This window comes from Watersipora subatra, chromosome 1 (genome assembly GCF_963576615.1).
Source record: "Watersipora subatra chromosome 1, tzWatSuba1.1, whole genome shotgun sequence".
In the NCBI taxonomy this organism is placed as follows: domain Eukaryota; kingdom Metazoa; phylum Bryozoa; class Gymnolaemata; order Cheilostomatida; family Watersiporidae; genus Watersipora; species Watersipora subatra.
In genome coordinates this window covers 78,501,217-78,516,572 of record NC_088708.1, presented here as the reverse complement: position 1 = coordinate 78,516,572, position 15,356 = coordinate 78,501,217, and the positions used below count along the sequence as shown (strand labels likewise).

General features: G+C 35.6%; 2 protein-coding genes across 2 annotated transcripts in view; both read left to right on the top strand.

Moving 5' to 3' along the window:
• The window catches only part of LOC137385306 (cyclin-J-like), a 44,836-nt gene that overhangs the window by 6,401 nt on the left and 23,079 nt on the right, over nt 1-15,356 (top strand). Inside the window, exons 2-3 of the mRNA XM_068071746.1 lie at nt 9,085-9,345; nt 11,378-11,534. Coding sequence (XP_067927847.1) covers nt 9,085-9,345; nt 11,378-11,534 — 418 coding nt within the window. The remainder of the gene's footprint in view (nt 1-9,084; nt 9,346-11,377; nt 11,535-15,356) is intronic.
• On the top strand, nt 5,070-7,135 carry LOC137410638 (uncharacterized). Its single transcript, XM_068096095.1, has 4 exons — nt 5,070-5,206; nt 5,912-6,251; nt 6,508-6,681; nt 6,835-7,135. Exons 1-4 carry the CDS (start codon nt 5,163-5,165, stop codon nt 7,006-7,008), a joined length of 732 nt encoding a protein of 243 aa, XP_067952196.1. The 5' UTR covers nt 5,070-5,162; the 3' UTR covers nt 7,009-7,135.

Here is a 15,356-nt window from a genome sequence, read left to right as displayed (position 1 = left end):
TCAAGTCTGGTCAGTGAGAAAGGATTACTTATCATTAGAAATTAAAACAATACAATCCTTTTGGCAAAAGCTTTAAGTTTGCAAACTAATACTTCATTTATTGGGCACAAGCCAGAGTTGTTGGATTGTTAGAATTCAGTTTGTCAAATTTTTTGTGTTTTGAAAGGCAAAGGTTTTAAGGCAAAACGTTATAGGTGTGCCGTCGTATTGCGAGGTCACGTAGATAGGCTTAAAGCTCACGTAGCAAAATGTCAAGCTGAAAACACCAATTTAGACAGTGATGCTAATATTCAGGTGATAGAAGCTGAGTCATCTGCCACTGCTCCAAACACTAGCAATGCATCTGCATTATTGCTCTGCTCTACACTACCACACGACTAATCACTGGGATTAAAGTTTCTACTTATACATAGAGCTGTATGTAAAATATTCACTTTATGTGATAGGATTTCTGCTCTGTATTTCATCGATCATGTTTGATTTAAGACTCATTCTGAAATATCCTATATGTTTTCTCTTTTTTTTCCCATAACAGCTCCCACAGTACCATCTTTAAAGGGAAAGTAAACACAATTTACTGATGAAGGCCAACATTTACCCTATTTGTTTTGTGTAATTTACTACGTTTAGCAAAATATAAATTATTTCTTACAGCAGATAAATATTCAGAATAATATTTTAAAAATAAAAAATGCCGGTGCATTCACATATAACTGAGTACAGAGTCTTTTTCAATCGCATATTTTGCAAAAATCGGATAGATAACGCCATTGCAAAAATGAGTGTGAAACGGACTCGCCACTGGGTACACTGAATCCTAATCATTCATCCAATCACGAGACACGTAGCGGTTGACTTGAATCGTGATCTAATGTGAGGGACATCGCACGTCTCCCGCAATTGTGACAATCCGGAAACAAGTGCACATTTAGAACACGTCTTTGACCGTCGTTGCTAATACACGTATTGCTAAAATATTTCAACTTCAATTTATTTCTGTCGCTGTTCTATTACGTTCACAATACAATGGCTAAAAGACTCACAGCTAAAACAACCACTCCTTATAGAAGCTACCCAATTGATGACGAAGTTGAAGATGGGCAAAGATATAAATATATCAGTGGTGAACTATTCAATGAGCGCAAGCGAAACAGACAGTCAGATTCATCATCAACATGTTCAACAACGATTAGTATAGCAACGACCACGAGCACTACTATTACTACCACTGCTTCAACTACAATTGCTTCGCCTACAACACCTTGGATACCTTGGAAGAAGAAACCGGAAAGTTATTCCTTCATGCGTTGTTGCCTACATTCGCACAATGTGGCTTGATCCAAATAGTAGTTATGTAGGCTTCAAAAATGTGGATTCGGAAGATGAAGATCAGAATGATGCAGATGAAGTGAAGCTTTTTCTTATGGATGAAGGAAATTAATGTAAGTTCAGTTGAGTTGAGCAAAATATGGTTTTTATAAATCTTATAACTGAATCTGACAGCAAGGTTACTTAGCTGATCTTCATGACTTGTACAGTGAATAAGTGAATGCATGGTTTGAGAAATAATTATATTTCAATCATTTGACTTGCGCCATGACATAAAAACACCACATTTAACAGCTTACGTTACATAAATCTAAATCGTGTTATACAAAGAACTGCATAATATTTATAATTTGAATAGCCCGTTATATTAACTTTATCAAAACAATATTTCACATAAAACTAGGGATTGAGTTTAACTTTTGTGTAAATCTTTACCTATGCATTTCTTTCGCAGTGTTACCATCTGGTTTTATAAGATTTTTTGAAAGTGGAGCTGCTCTGCCCTGCAATTCAAATATTTGTATATTACACCATCATAGTAATTTCAGAATGTTGCACAGGCTGTGGAGGTTTTCTAATGAGGCTGTAGAGGTTTTCTCAAGCACCTGTGTGTTGGCCATGGTTCAACAGACGCAATGTGTTTAGCAGTCTCGCTTGTACTAACGCATCACAAAGGACTTTGTGCTTTACCCTTCCTGGAATTAACCATTTCACATTTCTTTCCATTTCTCTGTAAACATCAAATTATTCGTTGTTATTTTTCAAGATATTATAAATCTGCAAAGTTTTTGCTTATTCAAATTTCAACCAGCTGCAGAATATTTAACCATTTATACAATTTCTGTTTACTATTATGCAACAAATGACTACATATTCTTATATCACAAACCAAAGGCATTACACATCTCCCTGTGCTTTGATATTTTTGAATACATTATTAGATTCAGCATACAGCTTTCATGCCAACTTTGGGTATAAATAATATATTTTTTCATCACTCACGGAGCAATTGGTTCATGAAAGCACTGGATGAACTTGTTGTGTCCTGGAAAGCTCCTGTGAGTATTACCGACATGGTTTGTATACTTGCATAGAATGATTGCTAAAAGTATAGAGGAAAAAATAAATGCAAACACAAACAATAACAAACTGAGGCCTAATTTAAATCTGCAATTTATTATTATATAATTAGATTGTAAAAATTAGGTTTTCTTTTGATGAAACAACATTACAAAACAACGCAAATACTACAAATTTAATCATGCGCCTAATCGCTTCAAGTGATCTGTAAAGCCTATATTAGTATAGTTGGCATGAATCATAAATACTAATGGAATCCAAATTTTGTGATAATATTAGTCATATTTTAAGAGCAATTAGAGCATTTCTGACAATTCAGACCGAACAGAAAATTTAAGTTCCCTTACTAACTTTTACTCGGTTAACCAGGTTAATTCAAGTGAATCAGGTTAACATCAAACATACCCTATGCAACTCAGTCTGAGTCTCATTGTCACCCAGTCATATCAAATCATTTCTTTGTACTAATGTACAGTACTGCATATTTTGACTTATTATATTTATTAATTTATATTATAAAATAACTATATTTGTTATTAATATTTATTTAAAATTCTTCATGGATTACTTACGATTGAGGTTTTCCTGGTTGACGATGCTCTCTTGCTGTATGGTACAACACCATTAGGGAATTGAACCTCTCCCATTCTTAATTTTGTGGTTGTCCCAAATTGCTCCGAATAAAGCTGGCTCTTATGAAAGTGCCTAATGCACACGACCGCACTAGCGAAAAGTTAAGTAGGCACGCTTTGCATTAGACAGCCATAGTTTTGCTAAATTTGGTGACTGAGAGACAGGAACTCTAAAAAAGGTTATGCTACGACTTCTAGTGTCAGATTCACAACTAGCAAAGAGACATCTACCCATCGTAATTAACTGACTGTGGTTAAAAGAAAATAAAATGCGTTGAATTACTAACGAATAAGTAAAAATGTCTTTACCGTAAACGGCTTTATTAGGATTCAACGATGGTCCGACGTAAATGCACCAAAATATATTTTCAACTTTGAACTTGCTAAACTAGTAGAAATATCTGCTAAAATTTTGTTTTCCCGTTCAATTAACATAGTATGATGCATTACCAATCATATAAAACAATGTTGAAATTATGTGTTTACTTTCACTTTAACAGATGATTCCACATATGTATGTTCGATACTCAATCATACAGCTATAGTAAGTGATGTTAATTAAACTTGAAATTGCAAAATCCTTGGTAAAATTATAAAAACCTGTTTAAACCATAAAAACCGGTTTAAACCAAAAAAACCTGGTTTTTCATAAAAACCGTGGTTTTTTCCAACCCTGGTATTGGGTCACATGATCAGATTACGACTTGACGATTAGATAATGCCGAAACGAAACTGTAAAATAGCGAGCATCTATATTTGATACGGGGTCTTCGGTAAAACCCGAAGTGTTTGTCATAAACTAGTGCTACGATAAGTTTTATATTGAGCTTTTTATTGGCCTTTCAATTCGCGTGAGAACATCACATGACAAGACGATAACCAAACTCTAATGACTACGTCAGAGAATTAAAGAGATTCCAATCTATGACGGCTTTTCGTTTTTTGAGCTTTTAAGAGCTTGTAATCACATTTCCACATATTTGACACCTACAACACAACAGAGTAAGACGGTGAATCTTTTGATACCAAATAACTGTAAAGTGAATTTTGTTGCAAGTCAACTGTTAACAAATCGCCCAAAGCACCTGACAGACCTTGACATATCATCGGCTCATGTGAGAACGCGTTGTCATAGCAACCTGAAATTGCATACATTATACCTTATATATAATGTAGTTACATACATTACACCTTATATCAAGTTACATACATTACACCTTGTATTAAGTTATATACATTATACCTTATATCAAGTTACATACATTATACCTTATATCAAGTTACATACATTATATTATACCTTATATTAAAGGTTGACTTGCAACAAAATTCACATTATAGTTATTTGGTATCAAAAGATTCGCCATGTCTTACTCTATTGTGTTGTAGGTGCCAAATATGTGGGAATGTGATTAAAAGCTCGTAAAAGCTAAAAACGAACAGAAAATCGCAGCCACACGAGATCGCCCTAGTTTGGATTCGTTTTCCAAAACGGCTAAAATGTGACGTATGTGTGCTAAAACGGCTAAAATGTGTGCGAGATAGTTTATGTTTACACTTTCATGCATCCTTATTCGTCGAACTATTTTCACAAATATACTTCACGCTTGCGATAAAAACCATGTCTATTGTTCTTACGCGTCTATTTTATCGGCATCGTAATGGTGCAACTTTGAGCACTGATATTTCAAAACGTAGCATAAAAATATGTTCAATTTTTTAAGCTTAGCTTGAACGATTGCATATCATCCTCTGATAAAAATGATGAGCCTTTTGGTCCGCTATGATGGTTCAAAAATGCTGTAGAAATTTTTCGCGCCATATAGCGGGAATTGTAAGTCACATGATCAGATAATGTTAGTTTCAGTTCAAGTTTGATCTATCGCAAATAGCAAACACGCTTTCTCATATTAAACTTGTTTATTTCAATTCGTCATCATGACTAACGCGCCACATAGTGTTTGTGCAGCTGCCAAGCTGAGAAGCACCTTTTTTTGGCCAAGAGCTGAGAAAAGACCAGACCTTCACCGGGCGTGGAGCAACTGGGTGAAGCTGGATGTGACAAATTTTATTTATTCGCCTGCTTACTCTTACCTTTGTTTTCGCCAGTTCAAAGACGACATGTTTTCTAACCTGTTTGAATACTCCACATATCACCAAAGCACGTGAGTAATTTATTTTATGAACTACTTGTATTAGTAGTTGTAACTCTGGTTATTTTCTAGTATTCTCCTAATAGTACTGTATTAATCTATATTTAATATAACAATATTAATGTCTTTTAATTGTAATATTATATTATTAGTATTTTATCTTTTTAATTACGTGTATTATTCTGATTATAATAACAAAACTAATTCATACTGCATATCTATCTGTAAAACGTAATATATTAATATATAATTGATAAAATAATGTTGTTTCACGATTAATTTCGCCAAATTTCTTAACCCCCACTCACTTATAGATATGTTATATAAAATAGTTATTGTCATTTTCTGGTATCATCGTTATTAGCATATTAATATTATTAGTTGATTATTATTAGTATTAGATGAAGAGTTTGTGCCAACCACTGAAGACTGGGAAGAGTTTGAGCGCTATGTTGGCCAGCGTCAAACGCTCTCCAATTACATGTAAGATAGAGCTGAACTAAACCAAACTTGACAAAATATAAAAAATATCCATAGAGTTATTACTCACATTTTATGTTTACAATATCATGGATTCTGATAGGGTTTTGTAAAATCTGTGTCATGATTGCATGGCTATATATTTATTCTTTTTCTGATCAAGCAAATATGATATAATAACAGGAAATGATGTTGTACAAATCTTATTGCAAGTCAACTATTGTGTTGTGATTTCAGACCCGAATCCTCCTTCAAAGAGGAGAAAATAATAGTAAGTGTGACAGCACTCCAGCGACTATTTCACTGTCACACCTGCGCCCTCCCCTGCTCATTCACGATGGTGCGAGAAGGCGGATGGGTAGAGTTCAAGGTTACATGTGCCTCCTGTCACCGATCGTACACTTGGGAAACAACTGCCAGGGTGAACAGAGCTCACGTCATCAACCCCCTGCTGGCAGCTGCATCACTCTTTTCTGGCGGATGCCTTACGCAGAACCTCCGTTTTCTGTCGCTCCTGAACATCGCAATACCAAGCCACAGCGTTTGCCTCTACCAACAAAGAGAATATTTACATGGTGTGAGTGTTAATATTTACTCATAAACTTGGAAAATGTGAGTAAAAGCTTGGCACACTAATTGAATAACAACATTTAGAAACAATTTTTTTCTTGAAATGAAAATATGTCATCCTTCAAGCAAAATATATTATAATTCAAAATTCTGATTCTTCATCATAATATAGCACAAAAAGGGGGAAGAGGATTCTACATTCTTAGACTAATGATAATGATACAAATTAATCTTGTATAATGAAGTTTTACAATATTTTACAGTGTATTGCTGAGCAGTACACCCTGCATAACGAGGGATTGATGGCAGCAATCGATTGGGAGCTTGATTTGGCAGGTGACGGTAGATGCGATAGTCCGGTGCATTGCGCACTATACAGAGCCTACACTATGATGGATCAGAGCTGCGGTTTAATAGTCAGCAGCCATCTTGTCAAGGTAAAACTTTGACAGTTTTTACTTCACAGCCTGACAAAAACCCAAATTTTTTAGTAGTTATCAATACATAAACATGAAGTTGCTCATCTAGCTAAATAGTTCATTCAAATAATGTGAAAGTAATTGTTGGTCGTAACTTTCTTTACTTTGCAGTCAACAGAGACCACCAGCTCTAACACCATGGAGCTGGAAGGCTTCAAGCGATGCCAGTCCGATCTAATTTCCCACGGCCTGAGAGTGAGGTCCATTACAACGGATGTTGTTACAAAGGTTGTGTGCATACTGCAAGCTTGTGTTTTGGCTTATGCCGCAAATTTGTCGCCGTGAGCGACGGCCTCTACCTGCATGCTTGGTGTCTAAGATTCGGGCTCTTTTCCCACCAACGGATGATGAAGAAGAGTTTGCAGACTTGCAAACAAGATTTGCGGCATAAACCAAAACACAAGATTGCGGTATGCACACAACCTTTTCCGAGCATTTGGCGATGGCTCTCCAAATAAGAATAGATTATCTACCAAAACAACTATTGAAAAACAATAATTGCTGATCATCAAAATAATCTCGATCTTTATATAATAAAATCATAAAACTAATACACTCTCTACTGTAGTAAGTGTACAAGCCAAATATACCAGTTCTCCTTGTGTTCCACGAGTTCAGAATATGTGTGTTCAACTGATGCATTAAATGTGTAACACAAGAATTGTAGATAATGCTTGACACATTAGCATAGCCTTGGTGTTGTTGGCATTAAATGAATATCCAACTCACTATGATATCGCAGGTAATTATTCCACCTCAACTCAAGGGGTGCAGACGCCACAAATTCGTTTACACCAGGATGCATACGCAGGCATTCATGCTCCCCTCGGTCAAGGAGACAATGCGCAAACTCAGCATAATGGCAGCACAAACATTCAGGAAGAGATGGCATGTCTTGACAACGCTCGCAGGCACACCACTCTGTAGCCGGTGGTATTAGCTCCTAAAGAAATGAACAGATATGTCTATGCAACCATAGCTAATACATCAGGTCGATGTTATCCAACAGTATATCAGTGCAGCACTAGATTTAAATATTAAAATTGTTAATGTTGTCATTCGAGAAAAATCTGTAATTATTTTTTCGCAATATTGAAGCGATAATTATCATCTTTAAAATCATATATAATAATATTCGTTCTATCACTCTCAAGCTAAAACTATTACTACTAGCTAGCTTGGCACATAAGAGCTGGCTAGTGGCGGTGCTTACTTGCTGGGAGGTTCGATTCTGTTGAGGATCTTCTTCAGATAGAGCGTCAGGCTCGAAACGCCAGGGTCTTAACTCTTCAGAATTTGACATTTTTTATGATCGCAACTCAGACATGAATAGTCGAACGGAATGGCCAAGCCGAAACTGTAAAGTAGCGAGCATCTATATTTGATACGGGGTCTTAGGTAAAACCCGAAGTGATTATCATAAACTATTGCTACGATAAGTTTGATATTGAGCTTTTTATTGGCCTTTCAATTCACGCGAGAACATCACGTGACAAGACAATAACCATACAGCGCGGATACGTCATCGAAATCAAGAGATTCCAATCTACGGCGGCTTTTTGTTTTTGAGCTTTTAAGAGCTTTTAATCACATTTCCACATATTTGGCACCTACCACACAACAGAGTAAAACATGGCGAATTTTTTGATACCAAATAACTGTAATGTGAATTTTGTTGCAAGTCAACCTTTAAGTTACATACATTATACCTTATATCAAGTTGAATACATACCTTATATCAAGTTAAATACATTATACCTTATATTAAGTTACATACCTCGGAACCTACATGTATGCATGACAGAGACTTTATTTCAATCTGTGTATCTCAAAATGAAGTAATAATAACAAACTTTTTACTGATAATTAATTTAGATGTTTCTCAAGTCTATAATTTAGTTTTATGGATTTTGCTTTATGTAATCTGTGATTATATATGGTATTCATTAAGGCATCGTTGTAGGTTTTGATTATAGAAAGAATTACAGTGAATTTTTATGGGATTATTTTCTTTAACTTACATTAGTTTTTTACATCCGAAGAAAATTATGAAGAATTCACTTCGTATTTAGACATTTTAGTGAATAGTCACTCTTCAAAATGATATCTTATCCCCTGGCTGTGTCCAACATCTACATTATGCTAAGTTTCCAAATTACATTACAAAGTTACATTGTGGTATTTTGTTCATTTGAGGGCATGAGTAATGCATGTGGATTGACTCTTCAAGTTATTTACAAAAATACTGAAGATTTGTGTTACCACTCGTATCTATCTGTTCTAGCACATAATATTGCATTATTTTGTGTGTGATGTTTATTTATCATGGTGCTGATATATTCCATCCTATGCTTGTTTTAGTGCTGCCCGCAGATATTGCTGATGACTATTATCACACACTGTTAGGCTTAGAAAAAAAGATACCAGTTCTGATGTTTAGATCTCCCCAGACAGAATCTCGACCACCACTCATCGACTGGCTCATTATGGCCAGCAACTTTTTTGATTTGCATTCCTCGTCACTACACCTCTCTATCGCCCTAATGGACACTTTCCTTGACAGCTTTATCGTAGACAGTGAGCAACTCCACCTGCTTGGCCTCTCATGCATCCAAATTGCAGGTACTGAAAGTCATTTAGTGGCTTGATACCTTGTGAATAGCATTCAATTTATGGTGTTGACAATCCTTTTTTCTAGTTCATTTCTTCGCACAGGGGGTCAATTTTTGGCAAAACATAGACATGTGTATGATATATTATGTCAATGCCAATGATTAACCAATGCATGAACACGAAACAAAAGTGCTTCTGTTGGCTGCCATTCTATAACATTTTCTCCACCTAGTCGTCACACCCCGTTATACCCGTCGTCACACCCCGTTATATTGCAATATATATAATTATAGCGTAAGATTAAAGCAGATTCCACCAATACTAAAAACGTCCGAGCCATATTTATATGCCCCACATCAACATTCAAGCAGTGGTTGTGGAGTGAGCGAGCAAGCCATATTTATATGTCCCACATCAACATTCAAGCAGTGGTTGTGGCGTTAGCGAGCAAGCCATATTTATATGTCCCACATCAACATTCAAGCAGTGGTTGTGGAGTTAGCAAGCAAGAAATTCTTCCTTCGTTCAAATAGAAAATTTAAAAATTTGTCCATAAACTTTTGCTGTTCTCTGGAGTGGAGTTATTTGTTTAAAACCTAATAACACTCTGATTTTATGATTAAGGATTTTGACAAATTTTCAGGGAATCTAGTTCAAAAAATGAGCAATTTCAATATAAATATTTAACTTGTTTTCGTTCGATATTTTGCCAAGATCACGAATATTTCTGTTCATTTTTACAACTTTAGAATGTTGATGAAACCTGGTATTTGATTAAAATTACACAAAAATATAATTTAAGCACCAATCTGTAATGTTATTTGCAGCTGTAAGGATAATAATATTTGCGTTGTCAGTTTACGAGGCATAGTTGTGTAGAAGATGAGTTTCGGGAAATTGTCCACTTAACACGCTATCAGTGCAGCAATGAATGTCATTAGTTAGTGTTCATCGGTGTACTCTGCGTACTCTTGTGTTTTAAAAAGCTTTCACCATTTGGAGCTACAGAAATGACACCGTATTCGTGCTATTAATATCAATCCTGGATTGTAAAATGTATCCTTCATACTCAAATTGTTATCTCCACTATTCCTTGTTATATTTCAACCATGCGCGAATACATCAAACAAACTCATCAATGTGATACCTCCTCATAAAATTTGCGACAAGGTTCAAATTGTTTTATTGAGTCTAGCATCACTGCCACCGCTAATGATATGAAGGGTTACAAGTTTTAATATGATGAGTGATGAATGATGTCTGTTCTACGTCCTTTTTGTTTGTCTGTAAAAAGTCTCGGGAGGCAGCCATTTAACAGTAGTTGTATCAATAAAGTTGGAGGGTCACATCGATATAAGTAGACAATTCCAAAACAACAGCTATCAGTACCACAATTATATGAACAGGGATTTTTCTTAGTCAGCTGTTACCCTGCATAGGGTTTGATTCTCGAGTGTTGTTATCCTCTCTTTGTGTAACATATTAATACTTGCATGGTTGAATGAACTATGGCTAAATAGATTTTGTAGTGGAAACCTAACATCTTTCAGAATGTTTGGATCGCGAGCAAAATTACTCGCACCTTTTTTCTGCTCTTTTATAGATGCTGATATTTTTAATTTGAAGCAATACATGTCTGCTGCCTCTTAACAATGTTTAACCCTTGGCTTGTTTCTGATTAGTTGCAATGAATGTATACGAATCTAGTGGGGTCTTTTCATCTTACCTTTTTACTCAATTCAATCATTGTTCACTTCAACTAAGCACTGTCATATACGCCGGAACCAATTCTATGAAATTTCAATGAATGGTAGGTTTACTCAGGTAGTAACGTAAGTCGAAAATCATAATACAGAAATTACCTGGTTGCCACATGTAGCGTCATATCTGTGAGGTGCCTGTTATGTTTAGTTGAAATGTCGTGGATTTCAATCTATTATAAAAAAAGTACTCTGATTATCACTCTATTCATTTTCAGTTGAAGACTTCAGCTAGCGCTACTGGGACCATCTAAAACCTTGCATGTTTCATCTCTGTTTAGCTAAGTTTGAGGAACGAGAGGTGGCCATCCCGCGGGTCAAAGAGCTCTTAGAGCTGACAAAGAAACCTTATTCTCTGAAGCTATGCATGAAGATGGAGCTGGCTGTCTTATCTCACCTAAAGTGGCAGGTCGGAATTCCAACCGTTGCGCACTTCTGGTAAGTCACGTTTAGATCATAGGGAGCCTAAAAACATCTTGGGTTGTTGTGAGATATTGTTAACTACTTCGACCTTTGTAGAGATAGTTTCATTTAACTACCGTATATCATCACATATAAGCCTATCTCGCATATAAGCCGACCGTAAAAAACAGCCTTGAAATTAGGTTATTTATAAGAACTTGCATATAAGCCAACGCCATAAATTGTAATTCCCAAACCCCGTATCTATCAGAGCAAAGTGTTGCAGAAATGGAGTGGCTTTTGCAAGCGTAGTACAGAAAGTTTCTGATTGGTGAGGAATAGTTAGATAATTATCCTATCAAGTCTTTGCTTAATCACTTTAAGCCAATGGAAAACATGTTTGCATCGCACACTGACCTTAGTTTCGCTTTTCAAAAGCACATTTTTATAGCTATTTGTTCTTCGCAATGATCAGAAGCATTACAGCTATGCAGTGATTATCTATTGGGTAATGGTAATAGTGACAGTGGGTATTTATTTTTAACAGTAATAATAATGTCATCAGCTATAGTAATATTGGTAACTCCTCTGACTCGGAACATGCTTGTCCACCGCAATAGTATGAAGAGGACAAAAAGTGTCTGAACTGATTCCACACCACATTTGGGGCCTTTTTATGGCATCGGATGATGTACAATTTTATGCTAATAAATTTGGTCCAATGTTATGATAACTTATATGCGCCAATTTCAAATACTTTTTTACCGTATATGTTTGTCCATGAAAATCTATTTGGTAGTGAATGAGTTAATTATAGTGGTAATCATTATTGTTGTTTTATTTGCATTAATGAAATTGAGTTAACAAAGAGTTACACGCGTAACTTTCAATCGAGGTGAGCGCGTTGAAAGACGAGCGAGACTAGAATAAAACTCTCAATAATTGAATAATAAAAATAATAAGAAAACTCTCAATAATCAATAAACTCTCAAAATAATACTCTCAATAAAACTCTCAATAATAATGTGGTCATTAAGATATCGAGGGTTGACAAGACTAACACGGGTTCTGTTTTGGCTCTAAAAAAGAGGGAAGACAACGCGTGATGTGTAGAGCATAACAAGTTACAGGAAGTTAATCATAAAATACCATTATCTTCTAAGGCTGATTTCCTGTTGGATGGGTCTAGAGGTCGTTCAGCCCGTATGGAATGGCGATGGTTTTTGCGTAAGCGAGGTGTCGTGGTCATTAAATGGCTGTTCACATTTCTGAAAATGACTAGACATACTCGAACACTGATAGCCTGCTGCGTAGCAATGAATGTAGTAATTCTGATAGTTCTTAGTTCAGCTTCATAATTAGTCTCCAATTTCAAGTGAAACTTTCAAATATTGTGCCATGCAGGCCTCTCACCAGTAATTGTATTCTAAGACAAAAGTTGTGCTCTCGGGTTGAAAATTGGAGTTGTCCTCTCATCTCATTAAGACAATTCCCAAAAATTCGAGATTATATGAACCTTAGTAAAATCCTTTAAATAGTTCAAAAATTCAGCTTAGGTAAACGCCATATAGTCTGTGTCATTAATAATAAGGTATTATTTGCGCTTGCATGTGCAACTGTGCATGTTTATAACAGTTAGTCTTCATAAAACAATTCGAGATGCTTGACTAAAAGTTTAATTTTGATGCTGAGATTGACTGGTTCAGCAGTGGAAAGGCTTTAGGTAAGAAGACATTGAACATGAAAGCCAATATAGCGGGAATTGAATGAAAGAGACAGGAAACTGATACTTGAAGTGGCAGCGCAGAAGCTAGTGATTAAATGAATTTATTTAAATGGTGTTATTTTGGTTTTGCAATTTATGCAAACTTGACCGTTTATGTCATTTGCTTTCGTATATTCATTTTTATAATTTGATGGATTACTATTATTGGATTTATAAAATTGTAGATTTGTAACACAGCGTTTGATAACCCCAAGTAATAACCCCAAGGCCATTGTCTACAATGGGCTTGCAACCAATAGAGGCTCATAGCTCAGTTTCTATTGTATATAAAAAGTCAGCTTTGCAGCAGACTTGAATCAGTCCAATGAACTTATATATATATATATATAAAACATTGTTAAATATATTAATAGAGTTTACAAATGCATTCAAATTTAGAATCTTTCAAAGAACTTCTCATAACTCCAAATAATTGCAACTACCTTTATTTGAACGCCACAATAGAAAGGTTGAAAAATTGAACGCTACCCTTTCATTGAACTTCTCATAGCTCCAAATAATTGCCACTCGGATTGTAAGATCTGCATATGTCAACTGCTAGCAAAATATATCAGCTTGAAGAGAGATTGTTTGGCCTATCAATGCACATTTATTAAATGTCTATGGTAGAAATTGTGCTGTATAGACTTTTGGGTTAGCTATTTGGGGGCTTGGGGGTTAGCTATTTGGGCAGGCAAATATGATCGGAGCGATCCACTTCTCCATCCCACCTACTGCCATGTCTCTCTTTTGACTCTTCAATTTTTGTTAACCACATGGCATGGAAACCATTGTCTGCACTGTTGTCTGGAAACAACATATCTTGGCACCATCCATGGCCCTTTCCCATGAAAACTTCCAGATTATCTTGCTAATGTCAGGCCCACATGGAATATCCTTAGGTTCAAGGATATTCCTTAGTATCCTTAGGTTCCTTATATTCCTTAGCACCGACAGACAATAGTGTGAAAGTGTGAAAGAATATACATGATAAAAATATATATTTGTCATATGATGCAAATGAGAAAGTTAGCTTGGACAAACTTTGCTCTTCATTTTACCAATGCAATATTTATCTAAACGGCTGATTTGTTTAAAGTACAATCCATGAATGAGTGTATCGTGCAAATTAATAGTTATTGTAATGTAGATGTAGTGCATGTTCTGTTTGCAGACAACAAATGGTAACTTAGAAAAATAGGGCATTGTGATGATCTCTATTTACACAAATTTTAGACTGAATTTGTTATTTTGGGTCTAGAATTGTGTTAGGACTAAACAGTTTTAAAACCAATCCCAAATTGGCAGCATAAGTTAGACAGAGTTTTAACAACATCAAGTGTGTATAAGGCTTTAAGTTCCTATTGTCATACCATGTTTACAATTCCTGTACTTCTTACATCACAACATCTCTCCTTTATGGAATACTGTTCACAGCAGTATAACGCAACTGTAGCTAGAGACTATAAGGTATAAATCTTTACACAAGCGATTGATTATCGATATGCTAACACATTTACACGTATATATACTTATAATACAGACTTACTAGAATACAGTCCTGATCTACCACACCCTCTGTACTGTGTACCTTACCACACCCTTTATAATGTGTACCTTACCATTCTCTCTGTACTGTGTACCTTACCATTCTCTCTGTACTGTGTACCTTACCATTCTCTCTGTACTGTATACCTTGCCACTCTCTCTGTACTGTGTACCTTTCCACATCCTTTGTACTGTGTACCTTTCCACATCCTCTGCACTGTGTACCTTTCCACACCCTCTGTACTGTGTACCTTACCACACCCTCTGTACTGTGTACTTTACCAATCTCTGTTCTGGGTACCTTTCTACAGTCTACACAGAGGCTGGTTCACACTTAGCTCTACATGCTCTGGTATAATAAGAGCTATAAATATCTTTAGTTAATGACTATTACTTTTATTGTAAAATCATATTCAATCAGTTTGAGCCAGAACTGCTTAGCATTCCTTGAAATGCAGAAGACTTTCAATACTGTTCTAATGGTCATGGACATTGATATACTGATTATTTCGATAGCTATAATATGCTTACAACTATTGTTATCT